The 13,422-nt window shown below is 41.0% G+C and overlaps 1 protein-coding gene across 5 annotated transcripts in view; it reads right to left on the bottom strand.

Annotated features, from left to right (window-relative positions):
* LPAR1 (lysophosphatidic acid receptor 1) overlaps window positions 1-13,422 on the bottom strand; it is a 159,071-nt gene that overhangs the window by 75,230 nt on the left and 70,419 nt on the right. For 4 of the 5 annotated variants that reach the window (XM_070459299.1, XM_070459298.1, XM_070459300.1 and 1 more), the window contains exon 2: window positions 10,972-11,131. In XM_070459299.1, coding sequence (XP_070315400.1) covers window positions 10,972-11,016 — 45 coding nt within the window. In that variant the 5' untranslated portion in view covers window positions 11,017-11,131. Of the gene's footprint in view, window positions 1-6,454; window positions 6,541-10,971; window positions 11,132-13,422 lie in introns of those variants that run through there. The other variant, XM_070459302.1, reaches the window with a different exon arrangement.

Genomic DNA, 13,422 nt, shown 5'->3' with positions numbered 1-13,422 from the left:
CTTTGGGATTGGAATGAAAACCAACCTTTTCCAGTCTTGGGGCCACTGCTGAGCTTTCCAAATTTACTGGCATATTGAGAGCAGCACTTTCACAGCATCACCTTTAGAATTTGAAATAGCTCAACTGGAATTCCATCATCTCCACTAGCTCTGTTCATAGTGATGCTTCCTAAGGCCCACTTGACTTCACATTCCAGGATGTCTGGCTCTAGGTGAGTGGTCATACCACTGTGAATATCTGGGTCGTGAAGATCTTTTCTGTACAGTTCTTATGTGCATTCTTGCCACCTATTCTTACTATCTTCTGCTTCTGTTAGGTCCATACTATTTCTGTCTTTTATTGAGCCCATCTTTGCATGAAATGTTCCCTTGGTATCTCTAATTTTCTTGAAGAGATCTCTAGTCTTTCCCATTCTACTGTTTTCCTCTATTACTTTGCACTGATCACTGAGGAAGCCTTTCTTATCTCTCCTTGCTATTCTTTGGAACTCTGAATTCAAATGGGTATATCTTTCCTTTTCTCCTTTGCTTTTGGCCTCTCTTCTTTTCACAGCTATTTGTAAGCCCTCCTCAGACAGCCATTTTGCGTTTCTGCATTTCTTTTTCTTTGGAATGGTCTTTCTCCCTGTCTCCTGTACAATGTGACGAACCTCTGTCCACAGACTGACTAGCTTAGAGGAAAGCAGTAAGATGTGAGGCTCAAAAGAGGCAGCTTCTAATTAAATATTTAATGCAATTTAAAAAATATTTTTCAGGAAAAAAATCATGCAAAAAGCATTCTCATAAGAATAAATGTACATTGATACATCATTTGAGTTACATCTTGGGGTAACTAGGACTACAATCTCACAGATTCCCTATCATTCGCCACCTTACTCTTCCTGTCTTGTCTTTCTCCACCAATACAGAGTTGGATTTCCAGCTATAATATAGGCTGTGTGGCCCTAATACAGCCCTCCCCTCCTGTTTTCCCAGGTGACTTCAGTAACCTGATGAACCATAATTAAGGTAATGCTAAACAGAGCTTATTTTACTTAAATGCAGAGTACATCATGAGACACGCTGGGCTGGATGAAGCAGAAGCTGGAATCAAGATTGCCGGGAGAAATAACAATAACCTCAGATATGCAGACGACACCACCCTTATGGCAGTAAGCAAAGAGGAACTGAAAAGCCTCTTGATGAAAGTGAAAGAGGAGAGTGAAAAAGTTGGCTTAAAGCTTAACATTTAGAAAACTAAGATCATGGCATCTGGTCGAACACTTCATGGGAAACAGATGGGGAAACAGTGGAAACAATGTCAGACTTTATTTTTTGGGGCTCCAAAATGACTACAGATGGTGATTGCAGCCATGAAATTAAAAGACGATTACTCCTTGGAAGGAAAGTTATGACCAACCTAGATAGCATATTAAGAAGTAGAGACATTACTTTGCCAACAAAGGTCCATCTAGTCAAGGCTATGGTTTTTCCAGTGGTCACGTATGGATGTGAGGGTTGGACTGTAAAGAAAGCTGAGCGCCGAACAATTGAAGCTTTTGAACTGTGGTGTTGGAGAAGACTCTTGAGAGTCCCTTGGACTGCAAGGAGATCCAACCAGTCCACCCTAAAAGAGATCAGTCCTGGGTGTTCATTGGAAGGACTGATGCTGAAGCTGAAACTCCAATACTTTGGCCACTTCATGTGAAGAGTTGACTCATTGGAAAAGACCCTGATTCTGGGAGGGATTGAGGGCAGGAGGAGAAGGGGACGACAGAGGATGACATGACTGGATGGCATCACCTTCTCGAGGGACATGAGTCTGAGTAAACTCTGGGAGTTGGTGATGGACAGTGAGGCCTGGCGTGCTGCAATTCATGGGGTCACAAAGAATCCGACACAACTGAGTGACTGAGCTGAACTGAAACAGCTTTTTAGAGTATGCAAAGCCTTTGGAGTTGGGCTCAAACCTGAATCCAGATGAACGACTCTTCTTTTCAGGCTTCAACTAAAGCTTCAAACCTCCTTCTGCTGGCTGGTGGAAGCTCATATCAGTGCAGACACTTTTAAATCAGGCAGCTATCTTGTCTACCAACAACCACACCCTATACCAAACTGAATGCAGCATTCCAAAGAATAGTAAGGAGAGATAAGAAAGCCTTTCTAAGTGATCAAAGCAAAGAAATAGAGGAAAACAATAAAATGGGAAAGACTAGAGATCTCTTCAAGAAAATTAGAGATACCAAGGGAGCATTTCATGCAAACATGGGCACACTAAAGGACAGAAATAGTAAGGACCTAACAGAAGCAGAAGATATTAAGAGAAGGTAGCAAGAATACAGAGAAGAACTGTACAAAAAAGATGTTATGACCCAGATAACCATGACAGTGTGATCACTCACCTAGAGCCAGACATCCTGGAGTGCAAAGTCAAGTGGGCCTTAGGAAGCATCACTATGAACAAAGCTAGTGGAGTTGATGGAATTCCAGCTGAGCTATTTCAAATTCTAAAAGATAATATTGTGAAAGTGCTGCACTCAATATGCCAGCAAATTTGGAAAGCTGTGCACTGGCCACAGGACTGGAAATGGTCAGTTTTGTTCCAATCCTAAAGAAGGGCAATGCCAAATACTTCTCAAAACTACTAAATAATTACACTCATTTAACATGTTAGCAAGGTAATGCTCAAAATCCTTCAAGCTAGGCTTCAACAGTATGTGAACCAAGAACTTCCAGATGTACAAGCTGGATTTAGAAAAGGCAGAGGAACCAGAGATTAAATTGCCAACATCCACTGGATCATCGAAAAAGCAACAGAATTCCAGAAAAACATCTACTTCTTCTTCACTGACTACTCTAAAGACTTTTTGTGATCACAACAAACTGTGGGAAAATTCTTAAAGAGATGGGACTATCAGACCACCTTACATGCTTCCTGCAAAACCTGTATGCAGGTCAAGAAGCAACAGTTAGAACCAGACATGGAACAATGGACTGGTTCAAAACTGGAAAGGAGTACATCAAGGCTGTACATTGTCACCCTGCTTATTTAATTTCTATGCAGAGTACACCACGCAAAATGCAGGGCTGGATGAAGCACAAGCTGGAATCAAGATTGCTGGAAGAAATATCAATAACCTCAGATATGTAGATGACACCACCTTAATGGCAGAAAGCAAAGAGGAACTATAGAGCATCTTGATGAAAGTGAAAGAGGAGAATGAAAAAGTTGGCTTGAAAACTAACATTCAAAAAACTAAGATCATGGCATTGGGTCCCATCACTTCATGGCAAATAGTTGGGGGGGAAGTGGATACAGTGACAGACTATTTTCTTGGGCTCCAAAATCATGGTGGACAGTGACTGCAGCCATGAAATTAAAAGATGCTTGCTCCTTGGAAGAAAAGCTATGATAAACCTAGACAATGTATTAAAAAGCAGAAACATCACTTTGCTGACAGAGGTCTATATATTCCAAGCTATGGTTTTTCCAGTAGTCATGTAGAGATGTTTGACAGTTGGACCATAAAGAAGACCGAGTGCCAAAGAAATGATGCTTTTGAACTGTGGTACTGGAGAAGACTCTTGAGAGTCCCTTGGACAGCAAGATCAAACTAGTCAATCCTAAAGGAAATCAATCCTGAATATTCATTCGAAGGGCTGATGCTTAAGCTGAAGCTCCAATACTTTGGCCACCTGATGCGAAGAGCTGACTCACTGGAAAAGACCCTGATGCTGGGAAAGATTAATGGCATGAGGAGAAGGGTACAAGAGAGGATGAGATGATTAGATGGCATCATCAACTCAATCGACATTAGTCTGAACAAACCCTGGGAGAAGGTGATGGACAGGGAAGCCTGGCGTGTTGCAGTCCACGGCGTCGCAAAGAGCTGGACAGGCCTGAGCAACTGAACAATAACACACCCTACTCCTTCCCCCACAGGACAGGAGCTCTGGCTCCCAAAGCTTGCCTGGATCTTTGAAAGTTGCTTGATAGCTAATCTCACCTTTCAGGAATTCATCTCCTTCATGGCCCTTTCAGAAATATTTTATCTGATGCTGAGGGACAAGTAACAACTGCTTCTCACTTCTCTCCCAGCCTGAGCCTGTCTAGGATAATCATTTACAAAATGGACTTAAGTCTCACTTACTGGCAGTTCTTCACAGGATGCTGTGTGATTACCAGATGGCAGTACCATCATGCGGCAAGTGAAGGTGGAATTTGTAAATAGCAGTCTTATGACAGTGAGGTACAGTTCTCCAAAGACATAAATCCCCAGACCCTATGATTACCATCTCCTCAGCTGGTGAAAACAGCAGGGTGTTATCCCACCTTAGCATATATTCATGGAATAGCTATAACTAAAGTTCAAAGAAAAATAACTGGAGACAGCTACGAGAGTAAAAAGGAACATTGGCTAAGAGCACCATCATGGGTCGTAAGAGGGAGGAAGCCTCACCCCTTTGAAGGATAAAGAATTGACTCCATTAATCATTAAAGACTAAACCAATTAGAAAAGATGTATTAGAAAAAGAAACAAATATTAATGTCTCATTTGTGGTTTACCCTAGGTATCCTAGTACAATTTTGTCTTATGAACTGAAAACCAAACGTGCCCTCAGATTGCGAAATAAGATATCCTCTCAAACTTTATCTGTGTTTATAAACACAAAAGGGGGCAGAGATGAATTCAAATTGCAATATGAGAACAAATTTAACTTCTAACAGAAACATGGTTCAAGATGGAGTAAGTCAGAAATCTCAATGTTTATCTCCACATGCATTTATTCCTGGCAATACATTGGAGTTTTCCATAGAGTGTTTATCTAACTTGGCTTTTCTGTGATGGATCTTCTGGCATATTACATAAGTGCGTCATACACGCAGACCATATGTAGAGGTAACCACTCTCCCCCTGTTAAAAAAAAAAGAAAAAGAAAAACCTCCCAGAATAATTATGGGGGAAAAGGAAGGAACTAACGTTATGTATGTCAGCGATCTGTTAAAAGATGCTGATACTGTACAAAAAGCATCTAACATATTTTGCCATTTAAATCTGTGAGCACAGTGTCTATTATCAGAATTCTGATATAAGTGAGTTCCTTCTTAGAGACGCATATTGATGTATGAACATGAGATAAAAAACAGGATGCCAAGGATTTGCTTTAAAATATTTCATCCCCTCAAAATGAGAGAAAGTGAATCAAGTTTGGCCAAATGCTAATACCTGTTGGATCTCAGTGATGGTTATCCTGGGATTGACTCTATTATTCTGACTTTGTGTGTGTGTGTGATATTTGAAAACTGCATAATACAAAATTCCCCCAAAATGGAATTCTTTCAATCTCAAAAACACAACCCATTGAACACAGAATTCAACTGCTTTAATCTAAAATTATCCACTCTCTAATATCAGAAATAAACCTCTAAAAACCTATAAGTAATGAAGTTCAAAAATACCTGTCTTCCAACAGACACCAAGCAGATACCTACTTGTTAGTTAACTTAGAGCACTGGGTAAGAACTAGGGAAACAAATATTTTGAAAACATTGAGCATCTACCCAAATTCATGTCTTTAAGGAAAGCTACTTGAAATCACTTGAAGGGATAAAAATATCTTTGTTTCCTTGTCTTAAAACCAAGACAGCCACCTAGCAAATGAGACAGAATACCCTGTAAAATACTGATGGCAAATATTCCTTCCTTGCTGGAATCACGGGTTTGAGATCTGAACGCCTTCAAAGTTCTCAAATACCTCTTCTGGTCTCTAATACCTGGGTTTGAGAAAGACTGAACCACCCATACACAGCTTGAACTATTGACCCTTCCATTCAAAAGTAAAATAAAGCTTTTAATCCATACTCCACCCACAGTAAAGAGATGAAACACCATTAAAGTTCTGCTTAAAAACAGAAAAAGAGACTCAGATGTATAGAACAGACTTGTGGACTCTGGGAGAAGGTGAGGGTGGGATGTTTCAAGAGAACAGCATCGAAACATGTATATTATCTAGGGTGAAACAGATCACCAGCCCAGGTTGGATGCATGAGACAAGTGCTCGGGCCTGGTGCACTGGGAAGACCCAGAGGGATCGGGTGGAGAGGGAGGTGGGAGGGGGGACCGGGATGGGGAATACATGTAAATCCATGGCTAATTCATTTCAATGTATGACAAAAACCACTGCAATGTTGTAAAGTAATTAGCCTCCAACTAATAAAAATAAATGGAAAAAAAAAAAAATAAAGTTCTGCTTAATAGAGTTCTAGATACAGAAAACGGTCATTAAGAGTGGCAAGCTTTTTGCTTAGCCATTCTACCTCCATCCCCTCCATCCCCCCATCCCTGCAGGGTAGGGGCATGTTCATTAATTTAACCAAAGCATGAGCATGCTCCTGTCTGCAGACACCTCCAGAGCTTCCTTCAGTTCTTTATTCTGAACTAGCTGAACTATTCAACATAAAGCCGCTACGCACACAGTCTGCCTGCTGCTGCTAGTCCGGTTTCGCCTCGGGATCCATTCAGCTTCAGAACAAGGTGCTGTCTTTCTCAGCCTGAGCAAACAAAAATCCATCTTACAGTCTGGGCAGGAGTCAAGCAGGAATACAAACTTGTCCCACTTCAAAGCACCAGGCGTATCTTTCACTGACTAAACAGCAATTTCAGCATGAGTGACAATGAAAGCTTTCTTCCCTATTATTGTTGGAAACAATCACCAGCTATTTTGTTCATATTAATTAGTTTATATCTAGTATTAGGCAGCCTTGATTAGAAAAATGCTCTTTGTTACCAAGTGAATAGAGAGTAACAAAACTGAAAGCTTTTTTTTCTTTTCAATTGTTTTTGTCTTAAGAAAGGACTGTCAGGCCTTTCACACTTGAATGTGGGTTTATCTCTGCACAGGTCCCTGAATTCACCCTGAAAGAATTCGAGTTGATGTGCCAGACAATACCAGGCAAAGCTGATTGACTGAATGGCTTATTACGCCTTGCCTAAGGAGATCTGTATTTAAATTGCTTTTACCTTCTCTGAACCTGGGGAAAACTCGGTAATAGAGAATACAGGAATACAAGCTCGGGGGCAAGGGCAAATCAGCCTTGGATTAAAAGCTGACTGCACAAATGACACGGGAAGGGCTGACATACAATCATGAGGTTCATCATGGATGAGAGGATCCTGGGAACCAAGTGACCCACTGATCTGCATCCCTCCAGAAGGGTAAGCTGCCTTTCTCTGTGACCTAACACCTCGGCTTACAGCTGACTCCTTCCAAGGGGCTTGAGTTCCCCCAAGTATCAGAGGCTGTGACTGTTCCCAACATATGGTGAGAATCATGGGACTCACTTCCCTGGTTATGATTCATTAATAAATTGGTTCAGCACAATTGTCAAAAGTAAGGTTTGAACCCAGGTCTAAGACTCATGAGCTACATAAGTTTCCTTGAGATTAATGTTAAAAATCTTCACGTGGCTTCCAAGGCCCTGCAAAATCTTCTCTAACTCTGTAACCTAACCCACCTACCTTTTCTACAACCTGAAGTATGCTGATCGGTACTTAACAATGCGCTGTTAGGTACCAGGGCCTATGTTTGCCAATTTCCATGGTGTAAATATTCCATCCTGGCTGATTTCAAGCCACAAACATGAAGTCAATCAGCTTATGAAATTCCTTTGAAAGCTGAACAGTCAGATCTTATGAGCTGGTACAGCTGGCTCCAGACATCACTGCTCACAACTTCACACACCACTTTACTATGACCAAAAGCTGTGAGCTCTCAGACCTTCGGCACCTGACATTCACACAGGCTATGTCCTCTCCCTTACCAGAATAACTTACACTCATTCATAAGCTGGTAGTCTTCCTTTGAGACATCTTCCCTAACCCTACACATCATTCCACTTTACCCCAAAGAGCACCCATACTTCCCATATTATAGCATTTGTGACACAGCACTCTAATTTTTTGTTTCCTCATCTGGGTACTTCCCATTATATTTCTAAACTCTGACAGGGCAAAGGCTGTATCTTTATCTTGCGTTCCCAGGCCTGCCACAGTGCTTGCTGAACAATACTGAGATGTACCGAGAAATATATTAAATACTCTTCTAAATTCTACACACATGACCTCATTTCCACCTTAAAACCACCCTACGAATTTGGCTTTTTCATGATGATGCTCATTTTCCAGATGACAAAATGGAGGCACTGACAGAATGAATACTTTTTCTCCCCTCCCACCATGGGCTCAGTTAGTAAATGTTGGAACCAGGATTTGAATTGAGGCAGCGTGACTGCAGAGTCTTGTGCATCCTTCTGGATCAGCGTTTGCTTTTTTTTTTTTTTCTATTGGTGACTCTCAAGGAAGAAATTTCAATTAAATTCAAGTTTTCCCTAAGGAGAAATTAAGTACTTAGGAATAGGTTTTCATCAGGCAGGGTTAAGCTCTGGAGGGATTTCTCATCTCCCAAGATCCATTCTTTGCCCTCTTGGGGGCAATTTTGTTCCTGTGGACAATGTGTATTACAGACTTTTTATGCATTCATATTAATGTACCATATGTTTATCCCTAAGAACATATGGTCTTGTTTTACAGTTTTAATTATATTTTTCTGTAAGTATTATTCTGCATCTTGCTTTCTTTTCCCTCCATTAGACATCTTGAGGAGACAGAGCTGTTTTGAGATAGACAGATATCCTCATTTAATTGCTGTATTTAAATCATATCAACATGACTGACTTTATTAAGTCCTTCTACTATTGAATATTAGAAAGTTTTCTACTGCTTGGTCTTCAGTTAATGCTTCAGTGAATATCTCCCTGCACATATCCTTGGAATCGTGTTTTTCTAACATAAGTATCTAGACGGGAACAGAGGATGTACGAAGGTCTATAATTTTAACAGATACTGTCAAATTACCTTCCAGAGTGACTGGACCAATTTACTTCCCCACAGAGACTTTACAAGAATACACATTTCCTCAAGTGTTTATGTTAAATATGACCTCTTTCTGCATAGGATGGTGCTAAACATTTTCATTAAATGAGTCATTTAGAAATATTTATATCACTCACTGGCTGATAGTAGCTTGTGTGAGAGCAAAGATGTGTAGGTAAGACGATGCTGTTGGAAACGCTGACAAAGGAGAGCAGCAAGACTAGGGTGCTGAAATGTCCTGTCCAGGAAACCTGTACCGGGGCCTAACTTACTCCACAAAGGCTAAGAATAGTCACTGCAAGGGAACAACTCCGGTGGACTTTGAAATGGTGACCTTAGGTAACAGGCACTAAATCTTTTCACCCACTTACCACATCTCTCGGGTACCAGGAACACTATTGAGGGGAATGGAAATCAAACACCCAAAGTAAATGAAGTGTTGAAAAGGCAATGATCCGTTTACCAGAAAGGGAAATACACATGATGGTGATAACGCTAAGCATTCTGGAAAATGACACTAGAAACTTTATAATGCTCAGAGAAGGCAATGGCTACACCCATGTGATAAAATCCCAGGTCTTTTAGAGAAGAAGAAAAACACTGACAGTAAATAAAGTAGAAGAGCCCCTTTTTCTTCTTTCTCCCTCCCTCCTTTTCTTTGCACACACACACAGACACACAGACACACACACCCCTACCTAAAATATACACAACAGGGGCCTACTCTATAGCACAAGCAACTACACTCAATATTTTGTAATAAGGTATAAGGGAAAGGAATATGACAAAAGATTATAGATATATATATATATTTGAGTCACTTGGCTGTACAATTGAAAGTAATACAACATGTAAATCTACTATATTTAAATTTTATAAAAAAATTCTTCTAGAAATCAGACCAAAAAAAAAAAATACCCCAGCATAAAAATACATAGTTTTGTTTATTCAGATCTTCATTTCCTTACGAAGGCTCCATATCATATAAAATTTATATTCAATTAAATAAAGAAATATATACAAAATTTAGTAGCCTGCAAAATGATACAAAGAAAAAAAAGGTGTAGAAAAGTATTTTTTACTATAAAGATTCAAATTTCAATCAATATGACTTTTTCTCAAAAGCATGCTTTTTTCTTCAACCTTGGCCCTAAAAGTGATTCTCATGAATGTGATTGGAGGTCACAGTCTAAAAGGAAGAGAAAAGACTTCCCTGGTGGTCCAGTGATTAAAATTTCATGCTTCTAATGCAGGGGAAACAGATTCAATTCTCGGTCAGGAAACATGTGATCCCACATGTGTGCGGTGCAGCCAAAAAATAACAGGAGGAGAAGACAGTGCAAGAAGAGCATATGGGAAATCACACTTGTTGATGTGTACATTGCATAGATCCTCTCCTTTAATCCCTATAATCACACTGTGAGGGATGACTACATGAGAAGACATGGAAGTTGAGTGAGGTCAGCATGACTAAGGCCCTTTACCCAATAATCGAGATGTGAACACATGTCTAATGACTCCAAAGTCTGTTTCACTGTGCCAGGCTGCCTCCTGAAACTGAAAGGGTTCAGTTAGTATTTCAGTAGATCAGATTTTAAGACAGTGAAACCAATGTTCCTGTTGTGCGACTGTTCTTCTCTGGACAGTAACTCACATTACTGTGGGTCAGAAGTTTCTGGAACTGCATTTTCTTCTCAAAGTTACTAGAACAGGTCAAGGTAAAATAATAATCATTAGAGGAGGAGGACACCAAGACAACACTCAGGAAACCTGTTGTATATAAGATGAGATCAGTTCTGAGATAAACCCTAAAAAAGCCAACAGGGGGATTTGCCACTGGCTGTCTTGATTTGAGGTTGGATGCCTCCAGTAGCAGCCAGGCATCCTAGGTGCTGAAAAGAAGCACCTCCCTCACAAAACACTCATCCCAATCCCCACCAAATGAGAACTCAGAGGAGACACGTGTGATCTCCAGAGTCAAACACGGGTTCTGAAACTCAACTGAAACAGTCCACGAAACTATGATTAGCCCAGACCTATGCGTGTCTGAATCACGTACCTGGGGCTGCGAAGCGACGGGGCTGGACGTAAAGGCGGCAGCCATGGCAGCGCTGGCGTCGTGGGCGGCGAGCAGGCCCCAGCCCTGAGGCGCACAACACGGGGGTCAGATGCTCCTGGTTGCTGATCAGACTGTGGTCATGCTAGGAGCGACTGTGGACCTGGAAAAGGACAGGAAAATCCACGTTAGCCTCAGAGGCCCAGCACGTGGGAGTGAAGCACCTGCGGCCATGGGCAGCGAAAACAAACAAACAAAAACCCCATCTCAAAAGCCAGCTACCAGCTGAATGCGAAGAGGAACCCAGGGAGGAAGGAGCGTCTTCCAGAGCAGCTAACGTCTCAGTGCCAGCACCTCTGTGCCAGGGTCAGCAGATACGTTTTCATGAATCTAAAGCCAACTTGGCATGCGAGCCAGATGTCTGCGGCAGGTGATTTCAAGTTGTGAAGATGGGGAGAGTAGGAAGGGGGAAGGGCCATCTTGTCCTTAAGTAAGAAACTGAGTAACTCACGATTAAGAGCCTTCAGTGTACAGGCAAAGAGCAAAGAGAATAACAGTATCAAGTGTCTTAGAGACCCACCCAGTTGACAACCTGAGGGCGGATGAAGAGAGATGAGTGGAATCATACTTTTTGTTCATGGAGAATCAGCCCTAGAGCACCAAGTCCCAGTCCCAGAAGAGATTTCAGTGAATGTGTTCCATGCCTACATTTCAGTAGGGAACTTGTTACCACTTTCAGAATTAAAGAAAGGCAAGATACCCCAAAGGTAAAGGAGTCGGTCACAGGAATAAGTGCTTGGATGGGCAGTGGGGGACGGGGCTTCGTAAATCAAACTTCCACAGCTGTGAGGAAGAGTCCATTTCTTAGTTCCTCTCAGCATTCTGAGAGGATGCTAGATGGATATGACTTATTTCCACATCTCAATCTAGTACAGAGGGGGTCAAATTTTCATTTTAAGACCTTAAGATGGGAGGGAGGGTGAAAAGGGAGGGAATGTATGTGTATCTATGGCTGATTCATGTTGAGGTGTGACAGAAAACAAAAAAATTCTGTAAAGCAATTATCCTTCAATTAATTTAAAAAAAAAACTGTAAGAAAATACTTTCATTTTAAGTCAATTTTTCACTTTTAGGTTGCTTTCATACCACCTAACAATATCCTTTCTCTTACTCAAAACGTATTTATGGAGCATCCATAGTGAACTAAGGGCATAATGAATAAAACTGAGCTGACCCCTGCCTCAAAAAGGCAGCATTTGTCTGTAAATACACTTTCTGGTTTCCCCAGCATGCAATGACACCAGAACACTTTCATACTATGCGAAATGATACTCTTCATAATAGTAAAAGTCATGAACCAGGATCACAAAATCCAGTAATCAGTAATCTTGAGCAGTTAGTAACGGTGGAGTTGGATATCTAAGCCAAGTCTCTGCAAATCCTCTGGCACTATTCTCTATTAGCTGGATGACGCTGGGCAAGTCACATAACCTCAGAAGAACTGTTTCCTAAGAAACAACCTAGGTTTGGCAGCAACTTCTTTGAACCTGCTATTCTGATTGTTATCCTGTCTTCGGGTATTATCCTTCATACTACGGTTTTAATTACTTTAGGTTTTCATTGTTCAGAATTGTGGCACCTTTCTATTTTCTTCCTCTAAAGTTCTGTCAGTGACTATTTTTAATTAACAAATAAGTAAAGCTGCCAAGACATTTTGGTCAAATGATCCACACAAAATTCCACAGCTACCCTGAGACAACAGTGATGTTCTCTTCAGTCCCAGTTTTAGGGGGAAAGATCTGCTGTTCATCACACTGCAAAGTTAAATAAATAGCCCAGGAGGAAGGCACACATCCGCAGAGTGCCTCTCCTCTTCCGTGAGGGCTGTCAGAAAGCCAACCCTACCCTGGGAAAGTTATAGGGCCCCATGATGCACTGTTTTGTACTGAACTTATTCCTGGCATCATTTTGTGCCACCCTTACTTTTTCCCCCTTTTTTCCTTCTCACATATTTACAGTTCACACCATCTTGTTCTGTGAATATAAGAACAGCATGATAACCAAAAAGAAATATGGAAGGCAAGTGAAATTCTATTCTTAAATATTCATGTGGGTCCAATATCATTTTTGCTGAGTTACATCATTAAGCAATATAACCTTAAAATATTTTCCATATTCAGAGTACAAAGAGTTGTCCAAAATGTGAATGCTGGTACCCAGCTTACAGTCCGAAAAAGGATAAAGAAATGGGTGTAACAAATGCCATATGGCATCACTGCTGGTAGCAAAAGGGGAAAGACTGGGATTTAATGAACACCTACTAAATACTGAGCATGGGTGCAGTCATTTCACGTACAATTTGAGGTAGATGTTGTCAACTCATTTCACAGATAAGAAACTTGAGGCTTTGAAGGGTTTATGTGTCATTCCCAGTCATGAGGCCAGGAAATGACA

The sequence above is a fragment of the Odocoileus virginianus genome, chromosome 31 (assembly GCF_023699985.2).
Source record: "Odocoileus virginianus isolate 20LAN1187 ecotype Illinois chromosome 31, Ovbor_1.2, whole genome shotgun sequence".
Classification (NCBI taxonomy): domain Eukaryota; kingdom Metazoa; phylum Chordata; class Mammalia; order Artiodactyla; family Cervidae; genus Odocoileus; species Odocoileus virginianus.
Note: the sequence above shows the minus strand (reverse complement) of the source record. Positions and strands in the feature narration are given on the sequence as shown.